Source organism: Nanorana parkeri, unplaced genomic scaffold, assembly GCF_000935625.1.
Source record: "Nanorana parkeri isolate BGI_ZX_2015 unplaced genomic scaffold, ASM93562v1 scaffold126, whole genome shotgun sequence".
Lineage (NCBI taxonomy): Eukaryota > Metazoa > Chordata > Amphibia > Anura > Dicroglossidae > Nanorana > Nanorana parkeri.
In genome coordinates, this window is record NW_017306394.1 from 2,058,736 (window position 1) to 2,077,113 (window position 18,378).

Consider the following 18,378-nt stretch of genomic DNA (forward strand, 5'->3'; position numbering starts at 1 on the left):
CTGGTGGAACACAATCAGAAAAATGAACACAAGTAAAAATTTAAATGTTTGTTCAAAATTATATTATTGACAACAAGCATTCGGAATGGCCATGCGCATCCAAACCAGACAACGTTAAATCAACACACCACAAGAGGCATGACTCAGAAAATCCAGGATTTCCAGTCACCTCTCCTGTGCTCGTCAACATATCATGGAAACCAAACCAGTGCGCGGCGGGCGCCTATGTGTATCCGACCAGACGAGGGGTGCTGGGGAAGCTCTTCCTCATTCCCATACATTTCTCCTGGTCGATGAAGAGGGAGTTGGCTTTGATGGACAGGTCTTCTTCCAGGTTGGCCTTGGTATGAACCAGCATCTGTAGGGTGTCTTCGGCATCGCGGAGGCGTTGCTGCAACACCTGTATGGTGTCGTCGATTACATGGACCTCGTGGACAAGACTGCGAAGAGGAGCAAAAAATGGTTACATGGTAATAGATTGGGAAGTTAGAACAATTTGTAACATGATGTAGGGCCGTGCAGGGTCCCACCTGTGTTGGGAAACCTCCCTGTTGACTGTGTGGTAGGTGAGATTGGGAATTTGTGGCCTGCACATTCATGGGAGCAGACATCGGTGTTCCAAGAACAACAGTTTACCGGCAGCAAGGCAATAATAAAGTGAACCTGTTATGATACACATATGGGCGCTACCATTGCTCTTTGGCTTCCTGATTTTGTCATTCTTGGTATATTGCCTTATAATCCACAGCTAGAGGTGGTGGCCATTGTAGTCATGGTTGCCAATTAAATTGGAATTTCCCAATTCGGTCCTCAGCTCCAGACAAAAAAAGGGGATTGGAAATGGTTGTAGCTGTGACAAAGTGTGGTCACTCACATATCAGGGCTGAGCAAGGTTTCATTGGGTTTTAATTGGATTTGAAAGCTGAATTTCACGTTGTACCCACCATACCGCCATAGAGGTTGAGGGGAAATCTTCCAAGGGGGACACCTATTCCAGCAACAAATGTGTAAGCGCCTTAGAGAGATCTCCAAAAAGTGGCAGGGATCTTGACCTTTCCCCTACTCCAGGGGTAGTCAGCCTCTGCACTCCAGATGTTGTGGAACTGCAAGCCCCATTATCAGGGGCATAACTAGAAATCACAGGACCCCATAGCAAAATTTTGTATGGGGCCCTGTGATTTCTAGTTACACCCCTTGCAGAGCCCACTTGAGATCCCACACAACCCACCTGAGAGTGACCCTGCAGAGCCCACCATAGACTCTCTATGGTGGGCTCTGCAGGGTCTTAGGTGGGCTGGTCACACCCCTTACCTGTCAGCCTCCTCCACGGTCACTGGTGGCCCCGCCTCCTCCGACCCCCACCTCCTCCTCCGCTGCCGACCCCCACCTCCTCCTCCACTGCTGGGTCCAGCCTCCTCCTCCGCCGCTGCTGGCTGTCACTGAGTCAGCAGCGTCTGTGGAGAGGAACGCGCCGCTGCACGGATCACTGTCAGTGGCGCGTTCCTCTTCACAGCCGCCAGTGACAGCCAGCAGCATGAGATGCCATATCGACCCAGGCGGCCCGCATGGCATCAGAAGCCTGGGTCGCTATGGCGATTGTTACACCACTGCCCATTATGCATTACAAGACTCTGATAGCCACAAGCACTACTCTCAAAGGCAGAAGCATGATGCGATTTGCAGTTTCACCAAAGCAGGAATGCCAAGGTTGCCCACCCCTGCCCTCCTCTATCAAAAATCAAGTTTTGGTCTTATATACTGTATGTCCTTAATCATTGTCAGAGATCCTAACCCTTCCTCATTCTGCTCAAAATGTGTTTTTGTCTGTGCCCTACTTGGAAAGATTTCCTTTCAGGAAATGGGGGTAAATATTCCCAATACGAATGGCAATAAACACCCAACATAGGCATTAATCTTTCCCTGCTCTGTCTAAAACAAAATACTATTTGGGTTTGGGTTAAAGTGTCAGCAGCAGGTACCGTATCTGCGCACTGTCCCGGCACAGCTCCACGTTGGGGCGCCTTGTGCGTTCATCCAGACGGGTTTGGGCTACTCTCATGGGAGCCATTTTGTCCTTGATGGCCTTCTTGATGGCTTCAATTGTCATCTCTGTCTGAAAGATTTCCTGGAGAGTCTACAAAAAAAAAAATGTGAACAGTTATAAAAACTTGCGTGTATCTATCTCCACGGCTTCCAAAAAAAGTTATGAAAATTGAGGGGATGAAGAATGCAAAGTTCAAGCTAAAAATACCAGCCAATGGCGGTTAAACAATGTCAGAATTGCTTACATAAGTACCATTTTTAACAGTTGGCCACGGTGCACATGTGATAGAAAATGCTGCTTTATGGTCCAGGAAGAATCACATCTATTATTCGAACTCCGGCCCATAACTGGCAGCTCATAAAGGCGTAAAAATTCATTAATATGCGCATGGAGTAACCAAGAGGGACTAAAATGTTGGGAAACATTTTGGATGCCTTGCAAACACGCATTCAGATTGTGTGCAAAGGTTCCGAAGATTCCATTTCCTTGTCTTTCTGGCCCGGAGCCCAAGAAGCTTTCTGCCTGCTGCTCTCTCGTAGGTGTATGATTACACTACTTTACAGAGGAGGAAATTGTTTAAAGGGGTTTCCCACCTCTGCGTGATTTTATTTATTTTTTCAAAGACTTATAGAGTTATGGTTTTTTCTCTAGATTCTTTTTGTTGTTTCGGGTAAATTTTACAATCCTATTTGTATAGTCCTAAGGCAAATCCCATGGCAGTAGGAAAAAACACCACCATATAAATGTATAGAAAACAATGTAGGAGATTAAAGATATGCTGAGTTTACGAAAATGGCAGCGTTCAGTGAAAATGTCCAACACTACATCTCCCAAAATACTCTGCACTTCTGGAGGACTCTGCTCCTTCCTCCATCTAGCTCTCCCCTCCAGAAATACTCTGCTCTGCTGGAGGACTCTGCTCCTTCCTCCATCTAGCTCTCCCCTCCTGAAATTCTCTTCTCTTCTGGAAGACTCTACGCCTTCCTCCATCTAGCTCTCCCCTCCAGAAATACTCTGCTCTGCTGGAGGACTCTGCTCCTTCCTCCATCTAGCTCTCCCTCCAGAAATACTCTGCACTTCTGGAGGACTCTGCTCCTTCCTCCATCTAGCTCTCCCCTCCAGAAATACTCTGCTCTGCTGGAGGACTCTGCTCCTTCCTCCATCTAGCTCTCCCCTCCTGAAATACTCTGCTCTGCTGGAAGACTCTAGGCCTTCCTCCATCTAGCTCTCCCCTCCAGAAATACTCTGCACTTCTGGAGGACTCTGCTCCTTCCTCCATCTAGCTCTCCCCTCCTGAAATACTCTGCTCTGCTGGAAGACTCTACGCCTTCCTCCATCTAGCTCTCCCCTCCAGAAATACTCTGCTCTGCTGGAGGACTCTGCTCCTTCCTCCATCTAGCTCTCCCCTCCAGAAATACACTGCACTTCTGGAGGACTCTGCTCCTTCCTCTAACTCTTCTCCTAACTACATAATTATTCTGATCTATCTTCCTGCCTACCTCCAATACCCTCTTCTCATCATTATGCTGCCACTGTCTCCTGCAGACCTGTCCTGATATAACCACATGGGTGGATATAACCACATGGGTGGACATTTAAAAATTATACACTTTTGATCCTTCAGTCCTTCCATAAAAGAAGGAAGGTTTGGGATCTGCTCAAAGAGAGATTTTCCAGCATACTCAGTATCAGGAGCATTGCTTGTACATATTGAGCAGTCTATGGCCACCAAGACTCTAAATGGCTGTAGACATCCTGTCTTCACCAGCTTCAAAGTTGAACACAGGCCCAACGTTGTACCTTTGCTAGGTGACTTTGGAGCTTGTTCTTGGCTTCCGCGGTCTCGGAGATCCGGTTGGTGAACATGACATTCACTCGGTTAAACTGGCTCCACATCTCATTGGAAGTGGCATTTAGTAAATTTTCGACATCCTCTCTGAGCTTGGCGGAGGTGGCTCTCTCACACTGTGACCTCAAGATGTTATCATCTGTGAACTTGGCCCAGGTTTCTGGGACAGAGATACTGTGGGACACAAAGACAAAGAGATGCTGAGGGACACAAAGAGAGGGAATGTTAAGAACACAAAACACGAGAAGATGTTGGGCGACACAAAGAAATGGAGATGATGGGGGCCCAGAAAGCAAGAAAAGCTGTGGGACACAATCAACAAGAGGGTGCTGAAGGACACAAAACAATGAGATGCTGAAGAACGCAAAGACAATAATATACTGAGGAACACAGGAAATGCTGAGGGACACTAAGGCAATGAGATGCTGAGGGACACTAAGGCAATGAGATGCTGAGGGACACTAAGGCAATGAGATGCTGAGGGACACTAAGGCAATGAGATGCTGAGGGACACTAAGGCAATGAGATGCTGAGGGACACTAAGGCAATGAGATGCTGAGGGACACTAAGGCAATGAGATGCTGAGGGACACTATGGCAAGTAGATGCTGAGGGACACTAAGACAAGGAGATGCGGAGGGACACTAAGACAAGGAGATGATGAGGGACACAAAGACAAGGAGATGATGAGGGACACTAAGGCAATGAGATGCTGAGGGACACTAAGACAAGGAGATGCGGAGGGACACAAAGTCAAGGAGATGATGAGGGACACAAAGACAAGGAGATGCTGAGGGACACTAAGGCAATGAGATGCTGAGGGACACAAAGACAAGGAGATGCTGAGGAACACAAGCACTGGGAGTTGCTAAGAGACACAAAGACAAGGAGATGCTGATGGATGCAGACACTAGTAGATGCTAAGGGATGCATATACCAGGAGATGCTGGGGGACACAAACACTAGAAGATGCTAGGGGACACATAGACAAGGAGATGCTGAGGGACACAAACACTAGGAGATCCTGTGGGACACAAAGAGAGGAGATGTTGAGGGACTTGGAGACACTCCTATATAGTTCGCAGAAAGAGGATATTCACATACGTTGCATCAATCCGTTCCACTCCTCGGTAGTAGCCAATGCCATCAGAGGTATTCCGCAGATTCTGGCATTTGCCATCGATGCGATAGGCTGTTTGCTTGTCATTGATGTCCCTCTCTAGTTCGTGTTGAGCTGCCCTGTTTGAACTTCAGACACAGATGAGATTTTAGCATTGCATATTAAGTTCCAGGACTAAAAGTACTCACAGACAAAATAAATATGACTTGATGAGTGCTTAGGGTGCTTGTGAGAAGACATCAGTGTACGGCATCTAGACAACTGTGGACCTGACTAATAGAAAACTTCATGTCCATTGTCAGACTGGGGCAATGGCAATGTCTGCAATCAATGGCTTCCAGGATAAAGAAGCATTGATACGTGCATTTGATATGGGCAATTGATCCAATGGTCTTTGTGGGATCTGGAAGGATTATTTTCCCCCTGTGAGGACGAAAGGGAGAATTGTTTCCTACTCTGGACTAAAACTTGTGGAGTTAGTGAGAGAATAATCTTGAGGGAGTTTCGTCATCCTAGCTTAAGCTTGCTAAACCTATTTTTTGACAAAGCAATGGAGGTCTAGAGCCTATGCAAGGTTTTTACTGCTGTATCTGTCCCCTATCATTGGGGAGAGTCTCCCTCATTTCCTGTGTGGTCACAGAGACAGGAAGTACACAAAATCTCTCTAAATAGTGTTTTGGCTGAAGTTGAACTTCAAAGGAAACTTTTAATGGCTGCAATATGCAGACATTGCATTAACCTCGTATTCTAAAGATGAATGTTGCCTGGTTGCCAAGCTGATCTTACCTTATTATATTGATTCCCTGACCCGAAGCACATATGCACATAAGGTCTTTTGACTTTTCTTTTCTGATTCAACACTCGTTTCAAGTCAATGAATCAATGTATAGACACCAGCAGACTAGCATAACATAAAATGTTCTCATGTGTTTTATTCTCTGCAGTAAATGCAAAAAAATATCTATTTATCCCACCAGAAATCTTGTGATCTGAAAACTTCCTGAGTACTTTGCCTCTCCTGCAGTGATATCTTAAGCAGTGTTATTAGCTCTGCCTGGGTCCCCTTTGTGGACTACAGAACACCTCGCCTGCATAATGGAGAAGAGGAGGGTGAGGTGTTCTGTAATCTTAACACACTTCCTGTCGTACGGAGACAACGCTGTTCCTCCATAGATACAGGACAGTGAATGAGCGTTGTCACTCTAAGATAGAAAGTGTGTTAATGGCAGGATCATAAGGTAGGTATCCACAGGGCTCCTAGTTCCCCCCTTCCCCAACAAACACATACAAACACGTTTCAGTGAAGAGGTCATGTGTCTTACGCAAGCTGTGCTGCTGTCCTGTCCAGGTGCCTTCTCATTCTCTCTTGACAAGACTTGATGCAATCAACTTCCTATTAAATACAAATACAACAATATCAAGAAGATGACAACAACATTTGTCTAGTTTCTCAGGTGACACCACTGAGCCTTTTTCCTCATAAACCTATGGCAAGAATGACCTGAGTTTACTATTCCAGCCACCATTTCGTGTCCTATTCATTGACGGCACTGAAGCATTGTCTTTGTTAAACACTTTGGCGATTATTTGATTTGTGGGCAACCTGTTACCCCGCTGGGGTTTATTTAAAGTATCAGTTTTTGGGCTTGTTTTTAGGACCCAGGGACTAAAGAATTTTTTGGGAGACATTTTGGAGCTAAAAGGAGAACTATGAGGTAAGTGCTTTTCACTCACCTCATAGTTCTAGCCGACCTGTGACAATGAGACTGTCACAGGTCGGCTCAGTAGATCGGGAGGTGAGCGAACACATACCGGGTTCGCTCGCCTCTCGATCCTGTCACGGCTCTCTGCCGTGACAGGGGAGGGGCTGGATTCCCCTCTGCCCGCTCCGATCTGCCAGCGCTGACTGGCGGAACGGACGGGGGAGGGGGCGGGTACAGCTGGCTCTGCCTCTAGATAGGCAGAGCCAGCTGTCACTCACGCAGCTGGGCGGATCCCGTCATCTACGTCGGGATCCGCTCCGGCTGCGGCGTCTCAGTATACCGCGAGCTGTAGCTCGCGGTATACTGAGCTTAGGGTAACGGGAGGACGCTAGTTTGTGTCCTCCCGTTACCCTAAGGAGAACTATGGGGGAAAAAACTGACCCCATAGTTCTCCTTTAAACCTGACAATGGGTCACTTGTGCCAATTCAGACCGTCCATCCACCTGGGGGTTTACGGCACTAAGGCGGTAACGGTTGTAGTTAAGGGAACCCAGAATTTTCATGCAGCAGCCTAGCATGAAAAGCGATGGGTATACCTGACCTTTCTAGCATGGACAGAGAGCGAGCCACGTCCACAAACGCCACTTGAAGTTCTCCTCCCACAATAATACAAGAAGAATAAGAGAGGAGGTCCCTATTCTTCTCTATGCAGATCTGCTGCAACTGGACTTCTCTTTTAAGGACACCCTTGTGTGTTAAATCAGTCAAATGCCCTTGCCCTATGCTATACAGGTCTTCTTATACACTATATTGACAAAAACGTATGAGGACAACCCTCCAGATGATTGAGTTTATGAGTCTCCAGTGAAGAGTACTGTTAATGGTAAAGCATACAAAGACATTTTATCCACAACTCTGTACCCGGCTATATCTCAAACCCGGTCTCAAAGTATCACCCTAACCGCCCACCTCCACTCTTCAAAAGACCTTCTGCTTTCCAGCTCCCTTGTCAACTCCTCCATGCTCGCCTCCAGGACTTCACTAGAGTCTCTCCCATCCTCTGGAACTCTTTACCCCAACCTGTCCGTCTATCTCCCACTCTGACTGCCTTTAGAAATTCCCTTAAGACTCATCTCCCTAAGGGAAGACTATCACAACTCAACCTAACCACTCAACCATCACGTTCTCAAACAATTCATCCCCACACAGCTACCTCCTCATATATCACTTCGCCCTCCCTTTAGATTGTAAGCCCTCAGGGGCAGGGCCCTCCTTACCATGTTGTCTTGAATTGTTTAGTGATTGTAATGTTTTCCTTATATTGTAAAGCGCTGCACAAACTGTTGGAGCTATATAAATCCTGTATAATATTAATAATAATAATTTTAGACAATTGTGCTCCTCCAACCTCCTGGCCACAGTTTGGTGAAGGCCCTTTTCTGTTCCATCATGACTGTACCCCTGTGTACAAAGCCAGCTCCATAAAGACATGGTTTGACCAATGTAATGTGGAAGAACTCGAGTGGCCTACACAAAGCCCTGACCTCAACCCTACTGAACACCTTTGGGATGACTTGGAATGCTGATTGCGAACCAGTTTTTCCCGTCCCACATCAGTAGCTGACCTCACAAATGCTCCTTTGGCTGAGTCGGTACAAATTCCCATAGACACATTCCAAAATCATGTGGAAAGCCTTTCCAGAAGGGAGGAGGTCTAATTCCACATCAATGCCCATGGTTTTGGAATGGGATGTCCAACAAGCTCATATAGGTGATATGGCAGGGGGTCCACAGACTTTTGCTCATATAGTGTATACATCTGCATGGGAAGTAATTGCATTGCCAATCACACCCAATAAGAATTGTGCACTTGTTTGCTCTGCCTCCATTTTGTTCTGCGCTATGTTTCTATCATTTCCTCATGTGTCCCTCACTGATACAGGTAGGTGGCACATTTTGCTGTTAGAGATTCCTCGTCTCACCTGTAGAAGCTGTTTCTCCACATCGTCGTGCACAAGATCTATAGACATCCTCTTCTCCCGGTGATACAGACACTCCTGAGCCACCTGCCAGCCAATGCACAATAATTAGGAGACCAATTAGACTTCCCTGTTGTAGTGACAAAGTCAAAACACAGCACAACCCAAAACCAGACAAATACTCAATGCAGCGATGTTGCAGCCATAGATCGATACATGAAGACCAGAAGATAAAATAAATATTTTTAAGGTAGTTTACCCCAAAGTTTTTTAGCTATAGGTGGAGTGAACCCTTATAAATCTTTGATACTCCGGTAATGAGATCTCCTTGTCATAATTTCTGGCTGTTCCTGCCCACCTTTGAGTGTTTCAGCTACTCCTGTTCTCTATAATATAAAATACATCTAAAATACAGCAGAGGTGGTGAGACCCCTCATAATGGGCACTGCAGGTGTGCAGATCCGGGAACTTAATGTATGGATGGTAGGAACTCTTCATAATGGGCACAGCAGGTGTGCAGATCCGGGAACTTAATGTATGGATGGTAGGAACTCTTCATAATGGGCACAGCAGGTGTGCAGATCCGGGAACTTAATGTATGGATGGTAGGAACTCTTCATAATGGGCACAGCAGGTGTGCAGATCCGGGAACTTAATGTATGGATGGTAGGAACTCTTCATAATGGGCACAGCAGGTGTGCAGATCTGGGAACTTAATGCAGAGATGGTGGGCACGTAATGGGCACAGCAGGTGTGGAGACCCAGGAACGTAAAGCAGGGATGATGGGAGCCCCTCATAATGGGCAGAGCAGGTGTGGAGACCCAGGAACTTAATGCAGAGATGGTGGGACCCCTCATAATGGGCACAGCAGGTGTGCAGACCCAGGAACTCAACGAGGGATAATGGGAACCCCTCATAATGGGCAGAGTACAAGTACAGACCCAGAAACTCCGCAGGGATAGTGAGAACCCCTCATATTGGCCACAACAGGTGTATAGACCCATGAACTTAGTGTAGGGATGGTTGGAACCTCTCATAATGGTCGCAGGTGTGTAGACACAAGAACTTAGTGCAGGGATGGTGGGAAACCCTCAAATTGGGCACAGCAGGTGCGCAGACCTGAGATCTGCCCAATAGAGTTCCTGAGGAATAGAAGAGACTGTGGGGGGGTTAACTCCCCGAACATGCACCAAAAGTTGAAATGCTAGGTCTTGCAATCTAATCACCAACCTGTATTCATTATAATCTATAACCCTCCACACTCATGATGTTGCTAACTCCTAGTGAACTGTATCTTTCACATTGTTTGTCCTATGTAGTAGTGACAGGTCCCCTTCAGATTAGGAAAATTCTTCATAAGGCCAGGCTCTCACCTTGGCCTTATCAACTCACTTGAAGCCTCTTTGTCCTCCTAGAAGAGGCTCATTGGGATTGTTTCATTGTCTGTAATGGAATGTACTCTCTGTGGTTCGCGGAATGTTCAGTGTATGGCACACACACCCTTCCCTGCGGATGGCCAGTGTTAAACTCCTAATGTTTTGTGTGACACAATGTATCACCGTCCCGGGGCCAGTGTTTTATTATATAGCCAGTCATTCCTTGGGCTGACACTGTTACAATGTTTGTAGCAACGGCCGTCTATATGGCTCTGTCCATTGTTCAGCGGCCAGCCCGCGGTGTGTTCTATTAAAAGTCCTTGTTACACTGTTTGCTAGCAGGCAGCCTGGGGGAATTTAAGGGACGAGGTGTCACCAATCTAACTTATACAGTAATATAAACACACGTTACTGCAGATCCTATGGCATATTGACTGTGGTTGCAATTTTATTTGTCACTTTAAAATTTTCCTGAAATTATTATTACTTTGGTATAACTATCACATTTTTACAGATCTTTGTAGTGGCTATCTATATAAAGGACAGTGCAATCAGCACCCTGGCCGAACTGCTGACATAAAATAGTTCGGAAGATAAGCCAAAGATAGTGTCGTTTTTTTAAATGACCTGAGAGGACTCCCAGACGTGCACGGTCAGTAACATGCTGTGTTAATAATGGTGGCAGACTGCAGCATAGTTGTCATTTTTGCTCATAGTTCCACTTTAAGCTGAAGTATGAGAAGTATGTTGCATGTCCAGCAAAGCATGCTGGGACTGATAGTTCCTGAATAGGTGCGGGGACAATGGTCACCCTATATGGTGGGAATGCGGTGGACGTGGTAAGAATCAGCAGGTTGTACCACCTGTGCCCCATCTGTAATCCCTGACAGGGGTCTGTCTCCTGGGTCATACGGGGCCCCTCATTAGGGTTTAGAAGAATTTAGAAGATGCTGAATATTTTACACAGGAACAAAACTGGGAATTGTCTATTAGGCCTCATTCACACGAGAAACGGCCGGCACGTACAGCTCCGTGCTGTGTGCACGGCCATATCGGGCAGCTCCCGGGAAGGAAAGGTGCTGCGTGTGATTAGTACGCAACCCTGTCCTGTCCTTTCTATGGGACTACACGGCCGTACGTCGCCCTTCGCTCACCCGCCCTGCTAGTCCGTGCGAGTGTCCGTACTCGTACGCTGACCGAGTGGATCCTGTCTAAGGCGGGACACCCGCACCCGTATGCACCTGCACTTGGGGTCAGCATAGGGCGGCGTATGGCCGCGTAGTCCCATAGAGAAGGGCAGGGGCTGTGTATTAATCACACGCACGACCTGTCCTTCCCGGGATCTGCCCGATACGGCCGTGCACGCAGCACAGAGCTGTACATGCCGGCCGATTCTTGTGTGAATGAGGTCTTCGGGGAAGACTTCATGGTCTTTTTCTGCCGTCACTCTTCTATGTGTCTAGTTCTATTTAAAGCAGAACTAAACCGTTACAATAGAATACTTCCAATTGGATTGCCGCTATGGATTTCATGCTACTTTGCTCATACTGTATACATGCTGTGACAGTGTCTAGGCTGAGATGATGTCATCAGTCTGCTGCAGGCAGGAGGAAGCATTTCCTCAGTCTCCTTCTTTCCAGTAATCAGACTGCAACGTTGTAACTTTGCAGCAAGTCGGCAAGTTAATTGACATTGTGCCAAGTCAGACCCTTAATTCTGAATGGACTGCCAACACACCACGACTCACAAAAATCAGAAAGTAACTTTTTTTTATTTTCAGTGAAGCACACCTCACCACAACATACAGATGGTTCTAATATGTGCCTAGTGGTATGCTGAAGCACATGTGTGTACTGAGGTGTTTGCAAGGCACATTGGTTTGGCATTCAAAGTGAATGGACCAGCACCATGCTGCACCACTGTGCATGCATTACTGTGCATTGTGGTAACACACTTTACCTCCGTGAATACGTGTGAAGTCTGCCTTAGACATTGTAAACTTCGGATCCAAATGTTTAGGAGATGCTGGGATCTAAATACTAGTTCAAAAGTCCAAATATTCCAAGGATTTCCAAGCAAGCTTTGGTAAGGCGGCTCCAACACCACTTAGTAGGGTACCCAGGAGAATCATAGAGTGCAGACATATATTAAATAGGCATCAGACCAAACTGGAGAAAAGGTCAAATAAGTCTTTAATTATTCAATCGCAATCCTTTGCGGTTGAATATTTAAAGACTTTTTGTTATTTGACACCCATTTGGTCTGATGCCTATTCAGTTCATGTATGTCTATCTCAGTCCAGGAAGTAGATGGTGACCCTGGATGACGCCGGAACAAAAATAGCCCCATTCTTCGGGAGAGAAAAGCAGAGGAAGGAATTATCGGGGGAGTACTGTGATCTTTGTGAGGGGTAATAAGTACCTGGATGTGTTGCACCCACAAAACTTGTTGTAGTTACCATTAAAAATAGAACTGATAAGAGGTCCACATTAGGTGATAGCAGTAGGCTATGTTTGTGGGACACAAACAGCTCTGTGGTCAGACTCTTGTGATGGGCATTCAGTGCAAAAAAAACTTACATACGGTATGACTTGGGCAGCTCTAAACACCCCGATCCTCACTAAAATGCTGTAATGGAGGGACAGGGCAACCCATGGGCACCCAAAGACCTAAGAGGGAGGTCAGATGATGATGTAAGATCCACCCAACCCCAGGGCTGTGATGTTGTTCGTGTGATTGAAGAGGGGAGGAGGTGGATGTGAGAAGGTACCACAGCCCCTGTCAGATAAAAAATTATAGCAACCAGGGCAGGTCAGGGGGCATCCACGGACACAAGATCATCACCCAATCAAATATCATCTCATGTCTACTGGCATCATTCCTCCAAGACAATCTCCCCGTTGAAGAGTCTCATTATAAAGGCAATTAGTAGGTCATTGTGTCTCTGTTGTATTGCCCTTCCCTCACAGTCACAACTAAATGGGGATTATCGCTGTGTCAACAGCTGACTGAGTACTGTGTTTGTCTGAGTCTTGCAGACTGCTTCATGAGATCCACCTCATATTCCATCCTGCATTGTGTTTGCCAATGGATTAGGTGACAATCGCACTTTAGGAGCTCTTACAAACACTCTGATGCAAGGAAAACACTTGGACATTGGTAATAATCTCAGACACAATAATTTTCATCTCCAGTGCATCAGAAGATCAGGCCAAGGAAGGTCACAGACAGCTTGAAATAAGCAAACACTGCTCCCATAAAAAAGTATTGCTTACAATTAGAAGCACCATTTCTGACAATAGACCTCTTGCTCAGTTGGTGGCATTGGATATGTCACAGTGTCTACTTGAGTGGGTCTCAATTTTCTATGCAGCACCATTAGCATAGGACAAGGATGGTGGCAGGTCCCACGTTTATGTAAGGAACTTGGACAAGGATAGTGGCAGGTCTCACAATCATGTGAGGACATTGGGCAAGGATAGAGGCAGGTCCCATGTTTATGTGAGGACATTGGACAAGGATAGAGGCAGGGCCCACATTTATATGAGGACATTGGACAAGGATAGAGGCAGGGCCCACATTTATATGAGGACATTGGACAAGGATAGAGGCAGGGCCCACATTTATATGAGGACATTGGACAAGGATAGAGGCAGGGCCCACATTTATATGAGGACATTGGACAAGGATAGAGGCAGGGCCCACATTTATATGAGGACATTGGACAAGGATAGAGGCAGGGCCCACATTTATATGAGGACATTGGACAAGGATAGAGGCAGGGCCCACATTTATATGAGGACATTGGACAAGGATAGAGGCAGGGCCCACATTTATATGAGGACATTGGACAAGGATAGAGGCAGGGCCCACATTTATATGAGGACATTGGACAAGGATAGAGGCAGGGCCCACATTTATATGAGGACATTGGACAAGGATAGAGGCAGGGCCCACATTTATATGAGGACATTGGACAAGGATAGAGGCAGGGCCCACATTTATATGAGGACATTGGACAAGGATAGAGGCAGGGCCCACATTTATATGAGGACATTGGACAAGGATAGAGGCAGGGCCCACATTTATATGAGGACATTGGACAAGGATAGAGGCAGGGCCCACATTTATATGAGGACATTGGACAAGGATAGAGGCAGGGCCCACATTTATATGAGGACATTGGACAAGGATAGAGGCAGGGCCCATGTTTATGTGAGGACATTGGACAAGGATGGTGGCAGGTCTCACAATCATGTGAGGACATTGGACAAGGATAATGGCAGGTGCCACATTCATGTGAGGGCATTGGACAAGGATAGAGGCAGGTCCCATGTTTATGTGAGGGCAGGCAAATATCTTCCCAAATGTCTATCATAGGAAATACAGTAATACCTTGGTTTACAAGTAACTTGGTTTGAGAGCGTTTTGCAAGACAAGCAAACATTTATGAAAAATGTTGCCTTGATATACAAGCAAATGTCTTGCAATAAGAGCAAAATTTTGTAGAAAAGCACCACCCGAATAAGGCTGTAGCAGTGCGAGCGATGAGTCTGTTTAACGACAATGCAATGTCACATTGGATAGATTCCTTGTTAAGGTTTCACGAAATGAAAAAGATTCCATTGAGTCAAGAGATAGCAGTGATTCCGTTAGTGATAGTGAAAGTTGTCCTACACAATAATCCTCCTCTCTCTTGTCCCTCTTACACCGGCCACAAAGGTACCTGTAATTGGTTTATTTTTCTTTATATTTTGTACAGTATTATATTACAGTACAGTATTGTAATCATTTTATATGAATATTTTTGGGTTGTGGAACGAATCATCTGAATTTCCATTATTTCCTATGGGGAAATTCGCTTTGATATACAAGCGCTTTGGATTACAAGCATGCTGCCGGAACGAATTATGCTCGTAAACCAAGGTATTACTGTATGCCTCATTATAGGCGGTCATCAGGGACAGGCTGAGAGGCAGGAAGGCATTTTCACCCAGGGCCAGGACTAGACACTGCCCCAAGTGGCATTTAGAATTCCATTATAGGGGACCCGCAGTCAGTGACACATGCTGGGCATTATATAGCTAAGTCCTCCCTGTTCAGATCTGCAATCATAATGTCTGACATCATGTGACCAAATGCTGAGCAGTACAAAGAAAGCTCATGCTAAAAGATATGAAAGATGTCACAACCGAAATATCCTTTAGGAACACCCACCTTTACCATGCCCAACAATTAATGAAGTATTATGGCAAAATTGGCATAGTGCACTTTTTTTTTAGACCACAGAAATGTGTCACTACCATTGAAGGGCTAGTTGCTAGAGGGAGATTCTGCAAATCTGTCTATGAGTTGACTTTCAGGTAACCATCACATTATTAAATGAACACATGTACATTCTGGGAATACATTGTATTGTGACTGTTAGAGCCACTATACATTTCCTGGGAACCCAAATATTTTTCTTACCTGCAGAGGTCCTTCTGTTTCCACCAGTGCCCTCTCCAAACGCCTCTTGACTTCTGAAAGAGCATTTGTCTCACCGATCATCTGGTCAATTTCATGAACGATCTCTGACTTCCAGAAGGTAATGTCATTGACCCGCTCTCCCAAATCTTTGCTGGTGTCGCCCTGAATCCTTCTGGTCTTCTGATCCTTCTCTTGAATGAGGCGGCTGGTGTCCACCCGCAGCCTCTCGGCACTGCGCCTGGAGGACTCCGAATCCCTATAATTGTTCTCGTTGGACTTGTACCAGTCGTCTGGGGAGTACCTAGTGAAAAGTGCAGTCCTGTTGGAGGCGAAAGGAAGAATCTGAGGTGGACTTAATCCAGGAACGCTCTTGGACAGGGGAGCCAACGTTGGAGTGGTTGAGGCAACTTTGTAATAGGTACTGGGCCTCCATGGTAGACTCAGACTGTGGCTTAGGGTATAGTGAGGAAACCGGTTCTTGTAGCTTGATGCCATTGTGGATATGGACGGCAGAAAGTTGGTTGGGGTTGGCCTCGGTCGAGCATAGGTAGACGTCAAGTTTGAGCCAAGGATCTCCATGGTGGATGGAGTGGAGACACCACTGTCTGTAAGAAGTAGGTAGAAAACAAAACATGGCAGCTAAAACATCGATAACATATAATCAATTACCATTGTTGGTAGCAACACCAGAACACCTACATGAATCACAGATACACCATATTAACTATATAAGGTACAAACCTAAGGAAGCCCAATGAAAGAGAATCCAAGAAAGTGGGAGACAGGCAGATGTCTCCTTGATGCTAGGTTCACACCTAGGCGACACCTCACCGCGTGGCAATCGTGCACGGTTTGGCGCGCGATCAGGAGTCGCCAAGGTCTGAACTGATCATGCTGTGGGTACCATTATTTCTTAATGGCGCCGGGGGATCGCGCAGTTTCCCACCACGATTCCGCCCGTGCTTCCGAACATGAAGCTAAAACAGCCGCGCGTCTTGTATCGCAAAAGAAAGGTACATGTACCTTTCTTCTGCAATTGCAGTGCGGATGTCCCCCCATTGAAATCAATGGGGCCACGCGGCTATCGCTGCCTGCATTGTACAGGACCGCGCCATCCCGGGACGCGCGTCCTGGGTGTCGTGCGGTGTAGTGCAGGTGTGAACCTAGCCTCAGAATGAAGTTTGGTCAGATGTCCCACTGTCCTGCATTACATCATAAGAGTGATGATAACCACTAAGGTAAATGACCGATGAAGAACAGCTATGCAAATGCACAATTTGTCTCATTCCTCTTCACCACTTAAATGCTGGATGCACCTTTGTTCCTATCTCAGTACTGTTGATATGCTCTTCCAATCACTTCCTGTCTGCAGGCACTCGCTTGAACTCAATTGAATATCATTACTCTGGATCAACTTACTGATATTGACAACTGTGGAAAATGCCTACGCAATGTGTGCTGGCATGGCTGCTTGCAGATTGTACCAGGGTGACAATGCAGGAACACAATTGGGAGACAGTCGCCACCCTATAGCCGCCCCCCACCCCTCTGAAAAAGTGCAGCCCAAGGCAAACGCCTTGTTTGCCTTGCGGTGGATACACCCCTGTGTGTGGGTCTCTTTCAGGGGGTTTATCTTGAATCTCTGTGAGCTCTATGTATTTCTTCCAGATCTGTGCAGTAATTGGAGCTTCCTGTAATAAAGATCGGTCACTGCTGCTCTCTCCTTGTGTAGGGTGACTGGTCTTGTCTCCGCCCCCTCCTGTAATAAAGACCTGTCACTGCTGCTCTCTCTGCTTGTGCAGGGTGACTGGTCATGTCTCCGCCCCCTCCTGTAATAAAGACCGCTCACTGCTGCTCTCTCTGCTTGTGCAGGGTGACTGGTCTTGTCTACATCCCCTCCTGTAATAAAGGCCGATCACTGCTGCTCTCTCTGCTTGTGCAGAGTGACTGGTCTTGTCCCCGCCCTTCCTGTCGTTTTCTGTAAGCCCCTATAGTGGGTGGGGCTTGCTGGGTCCCTCCCACCGCTCTGCTCTTTGCACAGGCTATGTGCAGCACAGTGATGCATTTTTCCCAGGCAGTGTAGCAAACTAAGCGAGCTCCGGTGTGGTTGCTATAAGCAACATTAATGGGTTCTAGTGATTAAAAAGAGCAAGAGACCAAAGGCAGACAGTACGGGCTTCTACTGTGACGTAGACAATTCACCTTCTAAGCCGCCGGTTTGTCAGCCCATAATGGGCTGGAAGAGTGACGTCCCCTTTGGAAAGCGATAGCTGCAATTACCCGCTGATAAAACCAGTGTCAGCGCTTATTAATCGTGTGCGGCTGTGAAATAATAAGAGATCGTGTTCCGCCTATCATGTTACTTTCTCCCTCCAGATTCGGCGGCCACCCACGGGGATCTCAGCGCTCCCAGAGCACAAATATAGACTTCTGTTTTTTTTTTTTTTTTTAATCTCTGTAAATATTTATTTTCTACTTTAACAATACGAAGCCATAAACAGGCCGAGCAACGCATTTTGCATCTTCATTTATGCCGCTCTAGTAGTAAAAAGGTGAATTTTGCATTCATAAGTAAATATAAAATCATGTTTGGCAGTCCCCATTGGGCAAGCAGACCTGAGAACCCCAAAACATCGCACTACCCTGTGAGAGGTATAAGAAACTGTTTCTACCAAAAACTGACTCGTTTATAGGTGGTCTGGCCCTTTAAATGATTTTTAGACATTGTAGCCAACCTCCCAGACATAATGTGCTTGGCTTGCAGCTCACACCAACCAATCAGATGTTTCCTTACCTAGCAGGAGGATCAAAGCATTCACCTGATTGGTTGCCGTGGCA

At 46.4% G+C, this 18,378-nt stretch overlaps 1 protein-coding gene across 1 annotated transcript in view; it reads right to left on the minus strand.

Annotated features, from left to right (window-relative positions):
• Positions 1-158: 158 nt before the first annotated feature.
• The window catches only part of TEKT3 (tektin 3), a 19,457-nt gene continuing 1,237 nt past the window's right edge, over positions 159-18,378 (minus strand). Inside the window, exons 2-8 of the mRNA XM_018553634.1 lie at positions 15,541-16,145; positions 8,698-8,781; positions 6,335-6,405; positions 4,997-5,140; positions 3,845-4,067; positions 1,980-2,134; positions 159-440 (exon numbers count right to left, since the gene is read on the minus strand). Coding sequence (XP_018409136.1) covers positions 224-440; positions 1,980-2,134; positions 3,845-4,067; positions 4,997-5,140; positions 6,335-6,405; positions 8,698-8,781; positions 15,541-16,119 — 1,473 coding nt within the window. The 5' untranslated portion in view covers positions 16,120-16,145 and the 3' untranslated portion in view covers positions 159-223. The remainder of the gene's footprint in view (positions 441-1,979; positions 2,135-3,844; positions 4,068-4,996; positions 5,141-6,334; positions 6,406-8,697; positions 8,782-15,540; positions 16,146-18,378) is intronic.